At 53.6% G+C, this 22,525-nt stretch overlaps 1 protein-coding gene across 2 annotated transcripts in view; it reads left to right on the top strand.

Moving 5' to 3' along the window:
• Positions 1–6,765: 6,765 nt before the first annotated feature.
• Positions 6,766–22,525, top strand: part of CNTN2 (contactin 2) — a 34,859-nt gene continuing 19,099 nt past the window's right edge. Inside the window, exons 1-5 of one of the 2 annotated variants that reach the window (XM_004028238.5) lie at positions 6,766–7,054; positions 16,787–16,941; positions 21,595–21,739; positions 21,855–22,030; positions 22,242–22,337. In XM_004028238.5, coding sequence (XP_004028287.3) covers positions 16,872–16,941; positions 21,595–21,739; positions 21,855–22,030; positions 22,242–22,337 — 487 coding nt within the window. In that variant the 5' untranslated portion in view covers positions 6,766–7,054; positions 16,787–16,871. Of the gene's footprint in view, positions 7,055–8,325; positions 8,422–16,786; positions 16,942–21,594; positions 21,740–21,854; positions 22,031–22,241; positions 22,338–22,525 lie in introns of those variants that run through there. The other variant, XM_055369331.2, reaches the window with a different exon arrangement.

Here is a 22,525-nt window from a genome sequence, read left to right as displayed (position 1 = left end):
GGTTTTATGATTGGGTTTATGAAGTTTATTTCAAGAAATTGACTTACAATTTGGGGGTTGGCAAGTTGGTTTTCTGTAGGGCAAGCCAGCAGCCTGGAAACTCTCAGGCATGAACTGATGCTGCAGGCTGGGGGCAGAACTGCTTATGTCTCAGGGAAACCTCTGTGCTCCTTAGGCCTTGCAACTGATTGGATGAAGACTATCCCCATTATCGAGAATAATCTTACTTAAAGCCAACTGACTGAAGATGTTAACCATGTCTACAAAATGCCTTCACAGCAATACCTAGATTCATGTTTGATTAAATGACTGTGTACTATAGCCTTGCCATGTTGACCCATAAAACTGACCATCACAGGTGGGGGTTTGAGTATCCTGTGGTGACATGAGAGGCCCATGGGCATCCAAGTGAAGACCTGTGGCTGGCCAGCACAGGTCTGAGCTCCGTGTCGAAGGACCCTTCCAGGTCTGTGTCACCTCATCTACGACCTGCTGCAATGCCTGACTCGTCAGCCTTCCCACCTCCAGGTAGGCGTCTGTTCTGTGCACTCCACCCTCCCTGCCGCCCCATAGTAGACTCTTCAAAACACAAGTCTCAGCCTTGCAGGTGTTGCTTACATCCTCAGATACTTCCAACTGTTCCCCCGTTGCCCTTGATAAAGGCCCCAAGGGCTTATAATGCTCATCGTGGACTGGCCACAGCCTACGCCTCCAGCCTCACCCCTTCCTTGCACCCTCAACTCCAGGCATGCTAACCAACTCCCTTTCAAATCTGCCATGCTGTCACCTTTGCACAAGCTGTTGCTTCTTCCTGGCACCATCTCTTCCCTGCCTCCTCCAGCTCATACCACAAACACCTGGTCTAGCTGGTAAACTCAGAGTCTTCCTTCAAGACACAGTTAAAATGTTTTCTCATTCCCAAGCCTCACCAGGCAAAGGCAGATGCCCCTCCATGATACTTCATGCCAACTTGGGTTATAGCATTCGCAGGATTGGATTCTGATTATTTGTACACATCATTCCCACCATTAAACTGTGAGCTCCTCACGAGCACTCACCGTGCCTTATTCTCCTCTGTATCCCAGCACTTGGTGCAATACCTGATACAAGAGGTACTTGGCATTTGCTTGTTAAATGAATGTATGTAGGTATAGGTGAATGGATGAATGAATACCATATTTTCTAACCATTTCTGGTTATTGTTTATTGAACACATCTTTTGTGCCAAACACTGTGCTAGAAGCTTTCAGTCCTGAATCAGTCTAGGTTCTCAGTTGCAGGCAGCATAAATAGACTTTGGCCATTGTAAACAGAAATGGAATTCACCAGAAGGCTATCAAGTCGATCACAGAATCAATGGAAAGACTAAAGAAGTCGACTGAGAAATGGGCAGGAGCCAACACAGGCCAGCCAGCAGAGACAGGCTGAGGTCACATCTGGGCAACGTCCAGCCAGGACGCCGCCACTGGCATCACCCACACTGGACACTCCCTCCACTGATGCCAGAACCTTGAAATGCCCGCTGCCTCCTCCACTGTCCAACATGTATGTGTACCTCACCTCGGCTGATCCACGCAGCTCTCTGAAGCAGAGCCTCTCCTCCACTTTACAGATGGTGAAATTGAGTCTAAGAAGCCTATGGTCACACAGCCAATCAATAAGGTGGGTGGAATTGGAATCAAGACCTGTCTGACTCCAAGGCCTTCCAACCACTCTGCACTGTCTCCTTCCCGGGGGCACCATTGACATTGTTCTTCATGAAGGAGCACCCTGTGTAATGCTGCACAGCAGCCCCGAGATTCCACACTGACGTGGGCTGATTGAAACTGCTTCCAAGAGGTTGTACATCAGACACCCAGAGATCCTGGAAAACAGGGGTCTGGCCTAAGGCTCAGGGAGGCCTGCAGAATCTAGCAAAGGACTCCAATGTCTCCACCTGCCCCTTCCAACTCCCATGTTCCATGGCTGCCTATTAGCCACCCCGGGCAGGCTTAGTAAAGGGCAGACAGAGCCAAAGGTTATCGACTCTTCAGCCCAGCCCACTTCCAGGGTCACAGCTGCCCCCAAGACTGTTCTGTCATATCCTCTGGATGGCATGGCTCTTACCAGGACCAAAAGATGTCCCCACCAGGAACGTCCTCCTTAAACCCAGATGACCTGGGGCAGTCAAGGACAGAGCTCCAGGCAGGGAACCCACGCACCCAGTCCTAGCCCAGCTCCACCCCCACTGCTCTGTGACCTTGGCCCAATCATTTCACCTTTCTGGCTTTGCTTTCTTTGTGACTCAATCCCTCTCTACTGTCCTGCCCTCCCGCCCTCCCACCTTCCACACTAGCCAAATTGTTTCATAAAAAAAGAACTCAGGGTTCTTTGAGCTCTTTGGAGAGACCACATAAATGCAGGGCATTATTAGCATCATTACTATTAAATATTAATAATGACATTAGCATCGTCTATTATAAGCCTGAAAAAGGAGCTGCAAGAGCCCTGGGTTGAAATGGCAAAGAGAATAATTAGGCCCCTCTGGGCCACAGACCCCTCTGGGCCCTCACATGAAATTAGGAAGGCAAATGCAGACAGGGCATTGAGATCTTCCTTCCAGCACCCCTGCTAGGTCAACTTGGCTCCTCCAGGCATTACACAAATCATGGCCTTCCCAGGCCCCACATCTTGGCTCCTGCCACACCACATGCCCCCATGCCAGAAACACATTCCCCACCTCCTCTCTGTCCATCCAGGCTCAATTCAAGATGCACCCACCCACCCCCACTGAAACCTTCACCCACATCCTACCTCCCTCTCTCCTCATCCTCTGAATGGTTACTATAGCTACTCTCCTTCATTCATTCACCCAGTCAACAAATATTTATTGAGTCTCCACCATGCACCAGGCACTGTGCTAAACAGGAGGGTGGGGGACTGGGAGAATACGGACTGATGAGGTAATCCCTACCTTTTGGACTGCATAGCTGAGGGAATGGCCATCAGTATTTGATATGGCACTTTGCAATTCAAAGTGCTTTTAAAAACCATTATGTTTAATTCACACATCCTCACTACCATCCTAGATAGGAGTAGGATCATTCCTATTTTACTGATGAAGAAATGGATTATCTGGGCAATTAAGTGTCATTCTGTTACTTGCCCAGAGTCATCCAGGTAGGAGTGACAGAGCTGGGACAGAGTCCAGTTCTCTTGACTACAAATCCAGAGCCACCCCAACCACTTGCAGCCCTTACTGCTCTGCCTCATATCCTTGTTTTACAGATGAGGGAGGCTAAATCCCAAAAGGGAAATACTGACATTTATTGAGCACCTGCTGTGCTAGATACTTCACGTGTAACTCAACACTCACATCAACTCAGTGAGGTATGTGTCTTCATCCCCATATTCTGGGTGAAGAGGTATGTGGCTTGCCCGTGGCCTCACAGCTCCTCAGTAGCAGGACTGGGTGTCAAACGGGTCTGTCTGCAGAGCTTTTCCTTATGGCTATATCAGTTTTCCCCAGAGCTGTGGATGGACAGTCCTGTTACCACTGCCACACTGCTTCCAAAGAGGTCACTGGCACTTTGAAGACCGCATCCCCTGGCTCTTGGATCCCTACATTCCAGGCAGAGGAGCTGCTCCATAAATACATGGCCTCCTGGGAAAAGGGTCTGGGCAAAGATGCTGGTGGCGGGAGAGGCCAGGAGAGGAGAGGTGGGGCGGGGGAGTGGTGAGGAAAGAGACAGCAAAGCTGCAGCATCCTGGGGCCATGGCAGGGTCTCATCTCCTCCCCACTTATCCCCAGGGATGGGGCCTAGAGGTCCCTTCTTGATTGGTTAGAGACCTACTGGATTCCATTGCTATCAATCTTGTGTGGCTACAGTAGGAAGAAGCAGATGGTCTGGGCAGGGTTGGGTGGCCCTCAAAATGCTTTCTGACCCCCACCCACCACCACCAAGGGAGCACCATATGTTTGCGGACAAATTTATAAGCCATTTGATTAGCCACCTGATTATCTTCACTGGCCCTTTCTTGCCCTGTTTGAAAGTCTGTGGGGACTCAACTTTGAGATGTGGGGTCCCAGCTCTGGACAACATGGAGTCATATTGATTAGCCACAGAAAGGAGAGGTGGCCCTTATGGTCAGCTGCACTGAAGATTGTGGGCTCTGGCTGTCACCAAAGAAGAAGAAACTGTTCTGCCCCCTATTTTGCCCACCTCAAAAGAACAGACAGTAGGTAGCTGGAGTCCACGGCACGGTGGCTAAGCCAGGATGCTGGAGGCCGATCCCAGGCCTCACTCTGTCATCTAGGCTGGAGTGCAGTGGCACAATCACAGCTCACTGCAGGCTTAACCTCCCAGGCTCAGGTGATCTTTCTACCTCAGCCTCCTAGGTAGCTGGGACTACAGGTATGCACTGCCACACTGGCTAATTTTTGTGTGTTTTTTGTTGAGACGGGGTTTCGCCACGTTGCCCAGGGTTCCACTTGTTTACTATTTCTTTTGAGCAAGTTCCTTACTCTTACTGAGCAACATCTGAAAAGTGGGGATAATAACAACATGGACCTCTTGGGCAAGTAATTTAGGTAAAGCATTTAGCACAGCTCCCGGCATATGGGAGGCATTCAAAACAGATATTATTTCTGTTATTAACAAGCTAATGGGCCCCACAAGCAAAACTCAGCCTGCACCCCCAAATGCCCACCCCACTCTCTCCTCAGGAACAGGAGCATCTCAGAGACTGGGAGTGCAGATCCCCCTAATCTCCCCAAACTCATTCATACCAGACTTCACTGAGAGCTTCAGACAAGTGAGAAGATGAGACTTTGGGAACTGTCTCCCCATCCAAGTCTAGGCTTGGCAAATGTTCTTGTTTTCACTTATTGTGTCTGCCAGAGTCCACATGGAGCATGCTGGTTGCATTGAGATCTGAGAGTCTTTGAGACCCAAGTCACCTGTGCTAATGACCCTCCCCAGAGACCCAGCTCCCACCACAGGGCAGCAGCTGTCCTAAAATAGAGTCACAAAGACAGCTGTGTCCATCTAAAGCAATCCTTGCAAGCATTTCCAGACTGTTGGTTCCTGGGCCAGCCTATTTCCTGGCCCGTCAGCCCCCTGCAGCAGACATAGCATCCTTTTCTTGGCAAGGACTTGTTCCTGCCGTTTTCTGCTAGGAGAGAACTTGCAGAGCCTCTCTTTGGAGCCCAGGCTGACTTGAATGGTGCCAAAGAGCAAGGTTCACCTCAGGAGCTCAGAGCCAATGTGCCAGCCCTCAGACATACAGATAGGCAAGGACAGTGTGGGCAGGTGAAGGAAGGGAAAGATATCCTGGCAAGGGGTTGATGTGTCTGTCTACATAACAGCATTCAACATTATTTAAGAAACATCATTAGCAAAATCCAAGTCCTCCCCATCAGGAACAAAGAAGACTATCTCTCAAGTTGGGCAAGCCCTTTGGAGGGGCTCAGAAGGAAGGGAGGGGAGCGCATGTGGGACCTGGGCAGACATTCCAGCCTTGGAGGCTGAGCAGCAGAACCTCCCCGACTCCTTCTCCTTTTCCAGACCCTCTCATTCTGGCCCAGGTCCCCAGGACCTCCTCCACTCAGGGAGACATGCAGCCATGATCCAGGCGTGACAGGTATAGCCATTTAAAACTGGGAGGCTGGCCTGGCCCTGCCAGCTGTTGCAGCATCTGGACTGCTCACCGGTCTTGCCTGTGCAAGCTGGACAGCAGGCAGATCAGAGGGGGGTGAGACAACAGTGACAGCCTGACAGAGCCGACTGGTGCTGCAGATGGCTGGTCCCTCCGCCTCCGGGCCACAGCCTTCCTGGGCACTCCCCCACGTGACAGGAGCAGGGCAGGAGAAAGGCATCGCTGACAAGGGTGAGCACTTAGAATCTCAGAGCTGGCAGGACTGTGTCCATCTTTAATCCCTTCAGGTACCAGCGAGGCTCAGAGAGGGCAGGGCACCTAGCCAAGCACACACAGCCAGTCGGTTGTGGAGCCCAGAGTACGCTTCAGACACCCAGACCCCTAATCCAGGGAGCTTTTCATGACATCACACTGCTGGTTGCTTAAAAATGGGATTGGATCCAAACGTACTGATGCGCAAAAGTGTCCAAGATCAGTTACACAGTTAAAAGTCTTTGGCCAATCCTACTGTTTTATGTAATCACATTTGTGTGAAATAACCCTACTAACCCATGTAATTGTATACACGAAAATAATAAACCTGGAGGCATGTACTTAGATTTATTAAGAGTAGTGGTTGAGGGACTTTCACTATGTATTTTTAAATATCCTCTAATATTTAGATATTTTGACAAAAAGCTCAAACTACTTTTGAACAAGGGAAACAATAAAGAGGAACATGGGGTGGACCGGGCAACAGAGACAGCCCCTCCCTGCCACTTGCCCCACACAGCAAGCTGGGATTTCTGATTTGGATCTCTTCCTCGGATAGGGGATTTCTGGGGAAACCAGGAGTTTTGGCTCCATGGGTCTCCAGGGTTTGAGGAGTAAGAGCCACTTTCTTTTCCCTCTTCACCCCGCCCCTCTCCTGCCCCTTCAGCCCTGGGCAGGGGGACTAGAAGTGGGGCTGGGCAGGATCGGGAGGGCAGGCGGGCCAGACAGCGCCCCGCGGCCTGTCCATGAGCCGCCCATGCATTATGGAAGACGCGCGCTGGGCTCGCTCCCTGGTCCTTAAATGACAGCAAATGAGGTAAAGCCAGGAGGGTGGGGACGGAAGGGGGGTGGGAGGGGGGCAGAAGGAAGCCATCTCCAGGGCCCCCGAGCGTTGGCTGAGGACCGGAGCCAGCCAGTGAGCGGAGCCTGGGAGAGGGAGGAGCACATCTTGATGCAGAGATGCTGCAGTGGCTCCGGGCGCGCTCACACACACGCGCCCTCACCCGCCACCGCCGCCGCGGCCGCCGCCGCACCCGGACAGCGAGCGGCTGAGGCCGCCAGGGCCCAAAGGAGAGCGGCCCAGGGGCTGGCGGCCCGGCCGGCCCCGGCTCACCGACTCGGGCAGCATCCACCTGCCCCAGCCAACACCCTTCTCTCGCCCCAGGTAGGTGCCAACCGCTTTTGTCTCCTCCAACCCAGGGGCTTCCCTGCGTGCTGTTATGGGCCGGGGCTCCCGGCTCAGTTCCTGTAAATATCCCCCTTGTAACTTGGGAGGGAACAGGGACAGGAACACTGGCAGGCTGGGGCCGTTCTGACTTCTCCCCTCAGCCCCACGGTGGGTGCTGGGGCTCCCCTCCGCCCTGTCTACGTGGGCGGCATCCCGCAGGGCTCTCTCAGGCCGAGCCTGGCCGAAAAGCTGGACCCCAGGAGTGTGTCCAGGAATTCCAGTTGGCCAGCGGGCAGTGGCAGCTGCCTGTGGAGAGGGCAGTTTCTCCTGAGCCGGCCCTGGGCACCCGGTCCAGGACAGGACCAGTCCATACGGCCAGGCCCTGGGCCCTGGCCTGCCCCAGAAGTCCCTGCATGGAATTGAGCCGGAGTCCCCAGTTTTGAGGTCACCCAGGGTCTACCTCTGCAGGGTGACCTCTTTGCAAAGTCTTGCTTCAGTTGGATGGAGAGGGAGGCTGTGGAAGAGAGAGGGGAGAGTGGAGCACAAGTTTGGGCAAAGGCCTGTCCAGGAACTGGGACTCAAGGAGGAGAGTCCTGAGGCCAGTCACATCCCAAAGGGCGAGAGGCTGGGGCTACCGGGCTGAAATTCCTTTCCTTCCCTTCCCCTTCCCAACCTTAGCTTCTCCTCAAATCCCTCCCCCCATCCTCACTGGTGGGAGGGAAGGATTTGCACAAAGTTTGGCTTTCCAGTAAGGAAAGGGGCTGGGGCCAGAATGGTATGGGGAAGGGAAGGGGCAGAGCTGGGGAGTTCTGGAAAGAGAGGGCAATCCTTCTGCCCAGCACCGTGGGGCTTACATAATGGGCTAGAGGTGGGGGGCAGCCCTAGCCAGTGAGTGTCCAGAGCTGAATCCTGTCACCTTCTCCAAGAGGGTCTCTCAGGTCTGGGAAGCAGCGGGGCATGGAGAAGGCAGTGCCTACGGAAGGGGAGAATCCTGCTGCTACTTGGGGATGGAGTTGGGCACCCTCTAGCCCCAGACCCCTGGGGGTTGAGCCTGTGTCCTAGGGGTGGGGGGGGGGGTCCAGTGAGGCCAGGAGGGAGTGGGGTTGTGCATGCCATGGCCCCAGCCCTGGAGAAAGGTGGGTTTCAGCATCTTTTCCCTCTGCTCAGAAGGAGGTGGGAGGAGGAACAGCCCAAGAAACCCAGTGCACAGGTGATGTTCTGGTCTCGTCTGGGCAACAGTTTCGGCCTCCTCTCCCAACCGTCTGGCCAAAGACGCCTCAGCTCACTTAGCCTCCGAGTCTCTCTACCTCCTGGTCCCACTCAGACGGGCCGGATGAGCCACTGGAGATCGAGTGCAGCAAAAGGTGGGCCACCTGTGGGAGAGGCTGCTGTGATCGCACCTGGGACAGGGAGACGGCCTGGAGGTCACAACAGGTGCCCTCACTCCTGGCCTTGGGAGAAGGGAGCTCTCCCCTTAAAGACAGCAGCGTCCAAGCCCCTCCCCAGGGTGCCCACCAGTTAACCCCTTTCTAGCCAAGCTGCAGAACCATGGACAGGGCTTTTGCCACAAGGTCAGAGTCCTTCCTAATCTCCCGTGGAAGTCCTCAGCGAATAAGAGGGAGGCAGGAGGTGAGACAGACAGGAAAGGGCCCCTGACCTGATGATGTCAAAGTCACCCAAGGTCCACCTGCCTCACAGGTGCAGAGACCACTGTGCTCACACCATGAGTGGTGAGGGAAGCAGAGGCACACTGCTTATGGAGATGAGTGCCTCAGACTCCAGGAGCCTGCTCTCATTCCTGGCTCTTTCTCTCTTACTCTCCTCCCTTCCTCTACTCCTTCTTTCCTCGCACTCCCTTCTCTCATCGCGTGTACTCCACCGGCTTCAGCCCTCAGCCTCCCCCCGCCACCATTTCCCCTGCCAGATTCCACTCCTTATGCAACTCCATTCCAGCACCTTCTCTGCCAGCAGTTGTTCAAATAGAGACACATGTGGGATGGGCCTCCGAGGAATTGTGCTCAACGGGGTGATTGCACATCTCGTCTCTGGCTGACCAAACTTACTCCTTAGGAGCATGTACATAGACAGGTGTACCCCAAGGCATCCTTTCTGCCTCTAAAGCCACCAGGGAAGCAACGCATTTGGGGTGGTTTGGAGGATGCATGGTGCCCTCTTCAGAAACCTCCTTGAGCCAAACGTTGGTGAGAAAGCGTATTTCAAAGACAATCTCTAAGCCTGAGTGTGGGTGGTATTTGTATTTTTGGAGGGATTCCTAGGGCAGAACCAGGGAGTTGGAGAAGAGGTGATTGATATGCAGGGGAGGAAGAACCAGAGCAAAGAATATGCCAGGGAAGCCAGAGGGACTTAAGTTAGACTGCAGGAGATACTTCCTGGCTAGAAGGGTGAGTCATGAGGAGGTGGGGCAGTCTCCTTTCAGATGACTCTAAGGATGGTGTGGAGAACCGGGGTCTGGTCCAAGGTTAGAGAGTCCTGCCTAGAGGCAAAGGTTGGGCTGGCTGACCCTGTAAATTTCTTCCAACTTCTAGTAATCCTCTTTCAAATGGTAAAAGGTGGATGTGACTCAGGAATCCATAAGAAGGCAGACATCCTTTTCATTCCCTCATGCATGCTGGCCACCCCCTCATCCTTCAGGACTACAACCCCAATCTAAACAAACCACCCAGGGGCTGTTGCTAACCTGGAACATTTATGGGAGTTTCTGTGGGCTCTGTATCCTGACGGTAACCATCCTAGAGTAAGTCCTTTCTTAGTTTGATGATTCCTTGCTACAAGATTAGCCCATGTTTCTTTGTTTACCAAAGAGAATGCAAACAAAAGCAAGGAGTGTGATATTCTCATCCAAAACCTGAACACTTCCCATCCCAGGACACACTCAGGCCCAAATGCATCTCAGTGTCCTTTTTACCTAATGAGACATTCAGTTCCCTACTTAGGTGGGGAAGTCAACCCCAGCCCCTCACACACACCCATCTAGTCAAACCTGCTGGGTTTCCTCCAGCCCAAGCCCACATCTTCTCAGTGCCTGCCACCCTGAACACCCTGACCTATGGGTTCTCCCACCCTGTGCCTGGCTGGAGGGCAGCCTTCCTGCAGTGCTGCCCAAGGGGTGAAGTTAATCTGGACCCCAAATCCAAAGGAAACTAGCTTGAGAGGAGGAGCAGGTTGGACCTCACCCCCACCATGCTTAAGCTCTAAACCCTGGAGGAAGCTGTCTAGGAACTGGGGGGAGCCTCCTCGCAGCAGAGCTGGGGGACATGCAGAAATTGCTCTGCTAATGCACGAGGAAATTTTCTTCCTGATTTGCTTTTTCAGAAACAAGTTGAAACCATTGTTCTTATGCCTGGCATCTCAAAAAGGGATCCTTCTAAAGCCCTCACTCACTGCCTCACACCACACACAGAGCAGGGCAGGCAAGTAGGAAAACCTAAGGTCTGGGGGTGGCTGGCTTCTGATCCTGAGCTTCCCAGGAGGATGGAAGCCTCTCTTCTTCTGTCCACTCCCTACTTTAAAGGGTCTCTCTGTTAGAGTAGGTCTCTCTTGCAGGGGCAAAGACTCTAGGCTCAGATCAAGGGCCAGACTCCCCCCTGCCCAATGCTAGAAGATCAAACAAACCCATGAGCCTGGGAGCCACAGCTCTCCCCAGAGGGCATGTCAGCACCAGGGCTGGGCCTCGGGGAAGCAGCTGCAATCACGAAGAGCCTGCAGAGAGAGCTGAGCAGCACACAGAGGGGACTAAGGAAGGACGGGGCTGCACAACACCCCTCGTCCCCATTGGGGCTGAGGAGGTCCCTATGTTCCCATTTCTGCCCTAAGGATGTCTCCAGCTCAGGGTACCACAGAGACCCCTCAGTCACAATCCTTCACCCCACCCCTGCCAGCTGCTGCCTGGCCTGGCCTGCTGAGATCCTAGCCGCCCCCACCCATGCCACCACAGAGCCCTGTACTGACCAGAGGGGCATGGGGATGGTTCAGACCTTCCTGGAGGATGATGGTGCTGTCCCAGGAGGCAATTCTTGTCTTAGGCAAAGGAAAAGGTACTGATCTTAGATCCCACCAGGCAGGAGGTGAGGGCGGTTGAGAAGGAGTACCTGCTTGGGAGTGCCTGTCCTGGCCGCGTGACCCCCTGAGCACATTGTACCAGGTATAACTCTGGCATGGGGGCTGTGTCCTTGTGCCCTAGTCTGGGGTGCTGTGCTAGTGCTTACCTATGACCATTGCACCTTTGAGGCGTAAGAGGAGGGAGGCACCTGCCCAGGAGATTGTGGGTTTGTCAGTCTCCTAAATACATATGAGTGCCGCCTGGACATTGTGACTATATAGAAGTAAGCCAGACAGGCACAGTGGCTGCGGACACATGGCTGTGAGATTTCTCAGTTCTAAGATCTGATCTTTCCTGAGCACTCACTATGAGCCTGTGATGGTGCTGACCTCATAGCAGTCCCATGGGGCGGGTCCTGCCCTTCTCATCCCATTCTTGCAGATGGGAGAGTGAGGCTGGGAGAGGTTAAGTAATGACTGTGATAACCAGGGTTATCCTAGTTAGTTTTATTAGGGTTATACTAGCTAGACAGCAGCAGGCAGGTTGACCCAATGGCTTGCCCTGTTAACCAGTGTGCTGTTTTATAGGATAGAGGTCAAGCAGGGTCCTGAAGGGCTCCTCGAGTACTTTGTAGGCTGATAATAAATCACTTAGTCTCTGCCCACAGCTGGGCTCTGAACTCCCCTTTGCTACCACCATCCATCGGAAGTTGCCAAATCTCTCATTGCTCTCCAATCTCCATTACTGGGGAGAAGGGGAGACAGATTCAGGGCCAGGAGCTGGGCATCCCAGTAGGGAGAACTCTGGGGTGGAGGGTGTACCTTTTATTTTCTGACTGGCTCCATGCGGGGGGCCTTATCCCAGAAAACCCTGTCGTGTGTTGGAGCCCCACTCACAGCCTTCTGTCCCCCAGCTGTCCCCCAGGCCCTTTGTTTCCTGGGCCCGACAATTCAGCCAGCTCCCCCTGGTGCCCCTGAACCCCCCAGTAGTCCACTCCCCCATGTGCTGGTGCCTTGCAGGACCAGCCCCTGCTGATGACAGCCTGTGCTTGCCTGTGCCAGTCTGTGCCTGCACCCCTGCACCAGGGCAGCTGGCCTGGGCGAGGCTTGGCTGGCTCAGGGTTCGCAGGGCCAGCTCTGGGCCTGGCATAGCTCCACTCCAGCCTTGCTCCTGACAAAAAGGCCTCCTCCATCCTGGGCATTCTAGAACGCATAATAGGGCAGATGGTATGGGGAGATGACTGATCGGTGAACTCATGAGCGCATTCTAGGCTGCACTCGGGCGGTCGGGGAGCTCTGCAGAGGCCGTAACTTTATTACTGTCTCCCCTGTGCTTAGCACAATGCCTGGCACATGGTCAATAAACACTGTGATGGAAATGAATGCAGGGCAAGACTGGACGCCAACTGCCTCACCTTCAGGGAGGCAAGGAGCTCCAGCCTTTAGCCCAGACTCTGCGTGTGTGTGTGTTTGTGTGTGTGTGTGTGTGTGTGTGTGTGTGTTTTCACCCAAGGCTGTGGCACACAATGGAGCTCAATATACATCTGATCAGGCTGATGGGTCTGTGGTGCTCCCCCAGGGCAACCCCAGGTGCTCCTAGATCCCAGCCCCTCCCCTGCAGTCTCCTCTAAGGCTGTACATCTTGATCCCTGGAGGGTACCCAGGATCCCTGGGCTGGATTATTCGTGATTACCCATGGTAATTACTTATGGTAATAGAGATAACAGACAATTCTGACTACTGGAGGTGGAGGCGAAGGCTCTATGATGCAAACCTCCTGGTGGGTTTCGGGGAAACAAGGCAAGGGGCTGAGTCCTCACACCCGACACACACACACACATACACACACACACACACACACAGATACACACACACACACACAGACATACACACAAAGACCGGACATCATCATACACAGACACATAGACACATACATACATATACACATATATACATATACATATATGTATATCACACATATACACAGGGACATATAGACACAACAGACAGATACCCACAAGCATTACATCCACGCACACTGGGACACAGACGGGCACACACACCCAGCTGTCACCAGCACTGCTGTGGGAGCTAGGGACTCCGGGTAGGAATCTGCTCAAAGGCTATCCCGGAGTCTCCAGCCCCTGGTTGTCTGTCTCTGCCTTGCTCTGGCACATTCAGTACAAGTGCCTGGAGCCCAGGCTCCTCCCCAGGCCAGCACCCTGCCCCCAGTGAGCTCCCGGGCCTGACAGGCTGGCAAAGAGCAGGGAGCAAATGATGATTGAGCACCTTCTCTGTGCCAGGCATCAGGACGCAGCACACCAGTGCCAACGGGGTGATTTTCCAAATTTTTGGAGCCATGGAGCCCTTTGTTTAAAGGGAACTTCATAGAAAAGTCCTGCATATAAAGCAGATACAAGTGGAGCTGTTCTGGCTGGAGTGGGGAAGGAGTCTGGAGCCCCATGCTCTCTCCCTAGCCTCCCATGGTGGCCTTGAGACAGGTCCAAACAGCCCCAAGACTTCACAGCAGTTTGAAAACCACTGCAGGGCACTCTAGCACCTCATGGAACCCTCCAAAGAACCCTGTAAAGTGCATGTTACAATCTCCACTTTGCACATGAGAAAACTGATGCTTCACAAGGGGCATTAACCTATCCAAGCTCATGAAGCTGTTCAGAGATGAAGTCAATATTAACAACTCCTGTTTATCAGATTCAAACTCTGGAAGGTCCCGACACCTCTCTATTCTGAGGATAACTCCCTGTATTTGTATAGCACCCAGAGACATATGTCTGTGATTTCCCCTGACCAGATATCCTGCTGACCCTAGAGCTCTGAGTGTGTGTGTGTGTGTGTGTGTGTGTGTGTCACAGAGACAGAGAGAGAGAGAGTTTGTCTTGGGGCTGCCCCCAGGAAGCACGGAAGACCTGTCAACCCTATCAAGTATATACAGACTGTCCCTGACTTATAGTGGCTTGACTTACCATTTTTCAAATTTACAATGGTGCAAAAGCAATACACATTCAATGGAAACCATACTTCGAGTATCCAACAACTATTCTGTTTTTCACTTTCAGTACAGTATTCAATACATTACATGAGATATTTAACACGTTATTATAAAATAGGCTTTGTATTTGGTGACTTTGCCCAACTGCAGGTGAATGTAAGTGTTCTGAGTACATTTTTTTTTTTTTGAAATGGAATTTTGCTCTTGTTGCCCAGGCTGCAGTGCAATGGCATGATGTTGGCTCACTGCAACTTCCATCTCCCGAGTTCAAGTGATTCTCATGCCTCAGCCTCCCGAGTAGCTGGGATTACAGGCACCTGCCACCATGCCCAGCAAATTTTTGTATTTTTAGTAGAGATGGGGTTTCACCATGTTGGCCAGGCTGATCTCGAACTCCTGACCTCAGGTGATCCACCCCCCTCGGCCTCCCAAACTGCGGGGATTACAGGCGTGAGCCACGGTGCCCAGCCTTCTGAGTACATTTAAGGTGGGCTAGGTTAAGCTATGATGTTCAGTAGATTAGGTGTATTAAATGGATTTTCAACTTACGATATTTCCAACTTTCAGTGGGTTTATCGGGATGTAACCCCATCATCGTAAGTCAAGGAGCATCTGCATGAGCCCCATCATGTGTGCCCACGCATGTGTTCACTGGCTCCTGGAGGCATATAATCACAGTTGTTCTTGACCAGTTAAATGCAACATACAAGGAACAACTATGATGTGCCAGGTACTTTGCTAGGCATAGGTAATACCAAGATGAACACAACACAATCTCTCCCCTGGGCAGCTCAGAACCTTCTAATGGAGATGGACACAGTTCTACAGGCAGGGTACCAAAGCTGTAGTCAAGAACAGAGTGAATTGAATTTTTTGCGTAGACAGGGGCATCTTAGGCCCTTCCTGGCAGGGATGAGACATGGACAGGGCCTTGCAGGAGAGACTGCCTTGCCTAGGAAGGGCATTCATTACAGGAGAGTGAAGATGGATGTGCTGGGGGAATGTTGGAGGGGTTGCGAGTGCAGAATGTCTTGAGTTCAAGTCTGGAACTGAGAGTGGCAAGGACAGGGAGGGGCAGGTATTTTGGGAGAAGTGGCACCTGGGCACCCGGCCTGTCAATGGGAAGTGGATATGAGGCTGCAGTCGGGGTGGAGGAGGGAGTGCCATCTGCTCCAACGCCCCCTACCCCCCGCAAAACACCCAGCTTCTCGGCTTCCTTGGCCATATCCTTCCTGACAGGCCCTGGGGACAACTCTCCCTTCTCTCCCCCCAGGCTCCTTTGGGTGCCAACTGTGGCTGTGAAAGAGGCAGGAAAAGGTTGTGGAGTGGTCAAATGTGGAGGGTTGAAAGGGTTTGGGAGCTCTCTTCCTGAGAAAATGGAGTGTGATGTGAGACAGGGCAGATCCTGAGCTTGCACTGGCCTTCAGCCCCTGCACAGGCCTGAGAGGCAATCTTAGGTCCTCTGCAGCCTTCTTTCTCCACGCGGGTCCCCATCCAGGGGACAGCATTCCCAAGCCCTTGGCCACTCTGCATTCTGGGAGCATCACCAGAGCCAGAACACTGAGATCCAGAGATGGGACGGGTCTTGCAGGCAGTTGGTGAAAGGGCCCCCAGCCAGGCTCTCTCCCCAAGCCCTGACCCCCTCCCACTGCTCTTAAGTTTCCGCAAAGAGGGCAGGCAGAGCAGAGCAGCAGAATCTGCAGCCGGGCTCGCTGGCCCCTGTGGAGGCTCTGAGCCCAGTGACCCAGGTTCACTCTGATAACCAATAACTGGAAAGCAGGCCTCTGACATTCCACACTCCCCTCTGAACTAGGAAAGTCCTCCCAGGGACTGGGAGTGAACGGAGAGGCTGGCTCTGCCCCCGCCCTCACCTCCCAAGAGAAGGCCCCATCTCTGAGACTGATGGGACAGGCGTCTGACTTGCTCTCAGCAGCTACAGGGAACAGGTTCTTCTCCAGAGCTCAATGATTGAACCAAGCCTCAGCTCATCTCTGTGCAAGAGGGAGGCTCCTCTGGGAGATGCATTAACTCTTTCGACCCAGAAAGCCTGCTGGGCCCCTTCACCCATCTGGTTGGGGGCATTGCTAATGGGGCCAAGGTCATGACTCCACTGGCAAGAGGGTGTGGACAAATCAGTGAGACCCCTCCTCACTGCTAGGAAAACAAGACTGGGAGACTTAAGGCAGCTCCCAGAGGGGCTTACTAGCCCCCACCCAGACAGCTGAGGGGAAGGGGCAGGGGGAAAGTCAGCCCTGAGACCACCTGCCAGAGGAAGATGTTACTGACTTCCAACCCATGCACGAGTCCTGTTCTCTTCCGGCCTCGCCTCAAGAGCTGACGGGCGAGACGGCAGGTGGGTTCTTACCTCCCAATTAATCACTGCTTTCACTTCCTAAGCGGCACCCCGCTGGCTGGAATGGGGGCAGGTGGGGGTACAGGGCTGAGCCAGACTCCCAGGGGACCAGTAGGAGGCACTCAGCCCCAGGAAGAGCTTCTTGGTAATAGCCAAGCCCCTTCCTCTGGGGCCCTGGGGAGAATTAGTGCTTGGGCAATTCCGGCAGCTCCCCAGGCCAAGGTAAAAGCTTTACGGACCCAGATGTGCCTGGAGCTGGGAGGGGTGCTCCTCGGCTCAGAGCCCTCCTTTCTGTCTGCCTCCCCAGGTCCTTCTCAGCCTCCAGCTGGGCTGTCCCCAAGGTGAGCTGAGGCTCTTCTCCTCCGATCCCCACCTCTGCCCGGACATCCACCATGGGGACAGCCACCAGGAGGAAGCCACACCTGCTGCTGGTAGCTGCTGTGGCCCTTGTCTCCTCTTCAGGTAAGAGGGCTCATCTGGGCTTTGAAGCCTAGCAGGCATGATTATAGTGTTTATCCTTGCTATGATTTGGGTGACGATTACAGAAATCATTGGCTCTGCATTGTGGGAGCAGCTAGATTTCTGAGGCCATTTCCTTGCTAAAATTTCCCATTTGTAGATCTTACCTTCCTTTGAGTTTAGGAGGAGAGGGAATATGTCTTTGCCATATTATAGATGAAGGAAGAATGACCCAGAGAGGGTGAGTGGCTTACCCTAGGTCACACAGCAAGATGATGGCATGCCAGATCTCCACAATATCACCCGGAGTTGTAGCCTCAAAGGCTGCACTGTCCCATATGGAAGGTAATAGCCCCATGGGACTACTACAACTCAGATTCAATTCCATTTTAAAAATAATTTCCTCAGGTGCACTAGCCACATTTCGAACGTTCAGTAGCCATATTGGATAGCACACAGCATAGAACATTTCCATCATTGCAGGACGTTCTCCCAGACAGGGCTCTGTAGTCCCCTGACATGAGCAGACAGCGGTCAATCCCACTAAACCCTGGAAGGGTTTCTTAAGGCAACGCTGCATCCCAGCAAATGGACCGAGCATAGAACAGGATCTGGGAAGAGATGCGGCAGACGAGGGAGCTCAGGTTCTCCTCCCAGGGGAGCTTCCAGCTTGGAGGAGAGGCAGAGGAAGGCTGGCAGGAGGGGAAGGAGAGGGTGAAGAGGGCAGGCCGAGAGCCACAGGCCAGCTGGACTCTGGAGAGCATGTCAGGCCAGAGGAGCCGGGCAGCTGGCCTGTCCTAGGGCAAGAGGGAGGTCCCCAGCCGCCTCCTGCTCTAAGGGGTCTGCTGGACCCACTGCTTGGCCTCTGCCCTGACCCTCAGCCCAGATCAATAGATGCTTCTTTTCTCCTTAAACATCTCCGTGGGACTCTCCATGGTCCTGGAGTTCTAAGCACCTCAGACTCCACCTCCCCTACCCCACACCTCCTGCAAGGCTACTGCCGGTGCATTTCAGGTCCTTTGTCTCACGAGGGAGGGACTCCACTGGCATACTTTCAGACATTCTCATTCTGTCCTCACTGCTTCCCAGTCCTGCAGCTCAGTCAGTGAGGCTGCTGGGAAACAGGGCTGACTCAGAGTGTGGGGGGAGCCACCCAGCCCCCCAGGCCTCGCTACCTGTCCAAGGGTCCACCAGACTGGGAAGAGCTACAGGGATGGGGAGCCTCAACTGCACAGAGCAGGAGATGTGCACCCCAGACGGAGCAGAGGGGAGGCACCTGGGCTTCTAGCATCTGCTCCCTCAGGGACACCTCAGTGCTGGATCCACACCATCTGAGGAAAGGGGTATGGACAGCATCCAAGGTCCTTAGACCCAGAGACACACGAAGCCAATGGCCAAGGGGCTGGGATCTGGTCTGCCACCTCCCAGAGCTCCAGAGAGAGACAGGAGTGGCAAATCCCATCGCTGGCCCCCACCCCTCCCAGGAAGGTGCCTCAGCTCTGGGCTTTTCTTGCTGCCCTGTCCTCGGGATATAGCTGTGGATTCCTGGCACTCCAGTGCAAGGAGGGGTATCAAGGATCCCTCTCCACCTTCTCATCTCTTTAACTCCGTTCCTCTGCAAGGTTTCTGATGCCTGTGTTTGGGGGAAAAGTTACCAGGACAGGGCATCAGAAAAGAATCAGAGAGGATGAGGAACAAGAATAAGGAAGGGCTGGCCTTGCCTGGGAGAGTGTGTTTTGTTGTTGTTGTTGTTGTTGTTGTTTGGGGGTTTTGTTTTTGTTTTTGAGATGGAGTCTTACTCTGTTGCCCAGGCTGGAGTGCAGTGGTGTGATCTTGGCTCTCTGCAACCTCTGTCTCCTGGGTTCAAGCGATTCTCCTGCCTCGACCTCCCGAGTAGCTGGGATTACAGACACTCGCCACCACGCTCGGCTAATTTTTGTATTTTTAGTAGAGACGGGGTTTCACCATGTTGGCCAGGCTGGTCTCGAACTCTCGAGCTCAGGTGATCCTCCTGCCTCTGCCTCTCAAAGTGCTGGGATTACGGGCAGAGAGTGTGTTTTTGCATGTGCATGTGTAAGCACACACACGGGAAGGCTCATGTGTGGGTGGGTGTGTATGTAGCTAAAGAGGCAAGTGTGGGTGTGTGAGGGTGTCTGTGGATATGGAAGGCTGAGAGGCTGGAGGTATGAGTGAGGTGTCTGCATGGAGGTGGTACTACGCTGGGGATAATGAATGTGTCCAGAAAGTCTCACAGCACAGTGTGACCAGCTCTCATATCCCAGCCTCCCTGCAGAATGCCCAGGGGCATTTTCTAAGACTTGGTCTCCTGAGCCTCACTCCAAGAGATTCTGACTCCTTATCTGTGAGATGGAGCAGGGCCTCTGGTGGGAAACAGAGGTCAAGAGTCAGGGACACTGGGGTTAAGAATGCTTGTGGTGGGGTCAGCCTGGCCAAGGTCCAACCCCCCAGATCTGCTCCTTCTCGCTGTGGGATCTGGGGCAAGTTATTGAACCTTTCTAACTCTCAGTTTCCATGTCAGGAAAATAAGAAAATGGCAATACCTATCTTGTAAAGAGGTTATGAGAAATATGGAGCATGGTATGGGATAAATAGTAAGCACTCCGTCGATAGCACCTATTTTTATTATTATGAATGCATGGATTATATATAAAAGTCTCCGTGGCCATCTATAGCTGTGTGTCGGGGGGGAATGGATGTGTGTGTAAATGTGTGTATCTTGCCATTTGAGCAGCTTAGGGAGGTGCATATGTATGAATGTGTGTATGACATGAACGTGCATATAAGAAAATGTGTGTAGGTGAGAGATGCGAAGGGGTGTGTATGTGAATATTTGGGTGAGTGGACAGCTGAGAGCAGAGGAGAAAGGTTTCTCGGGAAGAAAGAGTCTGAATGTATCAACATGCCCTGAGCCCACTCAGCCACCCCATCACCCAGAGTTCCTGGAAGCTGCTATTGTACTAGGTGGTTCCCAGCAGCCCGGCTGCCTCCCAGCGCTTCCTTTGCCTCCCCTCCCAGCAGTGCCAGCTGGGGCAGGATTCCTACCGTACACCACCATCATTAACTTGGGATTAAGCTGGACTTTCCAGCCGAGATGATGCCGTCACCGCCCGCCGCCTCCGCCTCTGAGGCCTGGGGCGGCAGTGAGGGAGAATGGCACAAGGGATTCCTGCACCGGGCCATTCCTGGGAGCCCTGCCTCCTACCTCATTCTGAGAGCTGCTTAGCAGCTGCCCTCACTCCCAGGGGGCCAAGGCTGGGCCTCAGCTGCAGCATGGGGCCACCCCCTACCCCTGGAAGAGGACCGATGGCTGGATGCGCTGGGAAAGGAACTAATTGGTTAATGGGGATCCCTTTCCCCATGACCCACCAAGGAAGGCCTGAAATCAGCTGCGTTAAGAGGTAGAAGCCAATTAGGGATAGCCTGGCTCCCACCTGACACCGCAGAAGCAAAACGGACTGGCCCCACCAGTCAGCAGAGAGCCCACCCCAGCCCTGTCGAAGGGCAGGTGTGATGTCCGGCCAATCTGTGGCTCTTCATCCCCTGCCCTGCCCTGCAGCAGGACAATGATGCATGAAGAGAGAGGAGTCTGCCCCATTTGCCTGCGTGGTGCTCATTGGTCCACCAAGCTCAGGAGGAATTGATCTGTCTGTGCCACAGACTTGCTGGGTGACCATGGGCAAGTCACTCCCTTTTCTGGACATTTCTTGAATTGTGATACTGGAATTGTATAAAACTGCCACCAAAGCAAACTGCCCACCCTCCACCCACCATAAGGCAATCCTTCTCCTCCAAGTCCCCACCCCACACATAGCTCCAGCAGACATCTGCTGAGCACACTCTCCGTGCCCGCCACCTTCCAAGGGTTTGTCTGGCTGAATCCTCATGCAGACCCTGGGAGGTGAACTCATATTCTTTTCATTTCACAGGTGAAGATACTGAGGCTCAGAAGAGTTCTATAACTTTCCCAAGGTCCCACAGCTAGTAGAGGGCCAGCCTAGTCCCCAGGCCCAGGCCTCGTTGGTCCACACTGCCCCAGTAAGGGTATTAGGCTCCAGGGACACACATCCTCTCTGCATGTTTGTGGCTGGCGACGTCTCATGCACCTCACACCCCACAGATCAGTTCTTCTGTAAGGGTCCCTTGAAAGCCCCCTGGGAGGTAGAACTGCTTCCATTCTGAGGCCCCAGCATCTTGAACTTTATGGCATTTGCTACCTTGCACTGTCAATTTCCTGTCTCCCTCCTTGGACCGCAAGCCCCTTGAAGAAGAGGGACTGTGTCTTAATCATCTTTACAAGCCAGTCTCTAGCCCAGTGCTGGGTATAGAGCAGGTGCTCAATACCTAAGTGTAGGATGGGTGATTGATTGAACTAGTATGGCCAGATGGGGCCTGCCCAGTCTATTTAAATTCAAATTTAAATTAATTAATATAAAATGTAAAATGTCGTCCTTCAGTCGCAATAGCCACATGTCAAGTGCTCAATAGCCCCACGTGGCTAGTGGTTACCACATTAAACAGTGCAGAAAATGGGACATTCCCATCATCAGAGAAAGTTTTACTGGACAGCACAGCCCAAGAGGCCAGGCTCCAGCCAGGCCAAGGCTCTGAGGCATCTGGTGGTGTCATCACCTGCAGCTTGGAGTTCAGCCCTGGGATCCCAAACCACCTTCGGGCCTGTCTTTGAAGACCAGCCCCTCAGTGTGCTATTCCCAGAGGAGTCCACGGAGGAGCAGGTGTTGCTGGCATGCCGCGCCCGGGCCAGCCCTCCAGCCACCTATTGGTAAGGCCTCTGCAGTGGGTGCTGGGAGGCCCTGGGCAGCCGTTGAACTTTCCCTCTCATCAGCCCTGCCACCAGGCAGGACTCAGAGGTCCCCTTCCTCTGTCCCCTGCCGCAGGTGGAAGATGAACGGTACCGAGATGAAGCTGGAGCCAGGTTCCCGTCACCAGCTGGTGGGGGGCAACCTGGTCATCATGAACCCCACCAAGGCACAGGATGCCGGGGTCTACCAGTGCCTGGCCTCCAACCCAGTGGGCACCGTCGTCAGCAGGGAGGCCATCCTCCGCTTCGGCTGTGAGACCCGCGGGGGACCAAGACACTTTGGGGGAGGGGGAGAGGGGGCTAGGAGAAATTACTGAGAAAGGATAAGTGACACCCTCAAGCCGGGCCTTCCTGACCTCACATGACATGCCTTAGTGAACTGCTGCTTCTCCGGGAAGGATGAGTCGGGGAGGGGCTCGCAGGCCAGGAGGACAGTGCCTGAGCCCCTGGTCTCTGCCTCCAGTTCTGCAGGAATTCTCCAAGGAGGAGCGAGACCCAGTGAAAACTCATGAAGGCTGGGGGGTGATGTTGCCCTGTAACCCACCTGCCCACTACCCAGGTGAGTCCAGCCCTGGGGCCAGGGTTAGAGAGGGCACAGGAAGGGCTTCCAGATGCTTGGCAGAGGAAGGATGGAATAAAAGGAGACCCCTGGAAATGACCCTTAGAAGCACCCATCCCTGGGACCCTAACTTTAAATGATCTGTGTTTCCTTTATGGGTCTGTCATTTTCCATCGTTGTGCCCTGCT

Source organism: Gorilla gorilla, chromosome 1, assembly GCF_029281585.2.
Source record: "Gorilla gorilla gorilla isolate KB3781 chromosome 1, NHGRI_mGorGor1-v2.1_pri, whole genome shotgun sequence".
In the NCBI taxonomy this organism is placed as follows: domain Eukaryota; kingdom Metazoa; phylum Chordata; class Mammalia; order Primates; family Hominidae; genus Gorilla; species Gorilla gorilla.
Note: the sequence above shows the minus strand (reverse complement) of the source record. Positions and strands in the feature narration are given on the sequence as shown.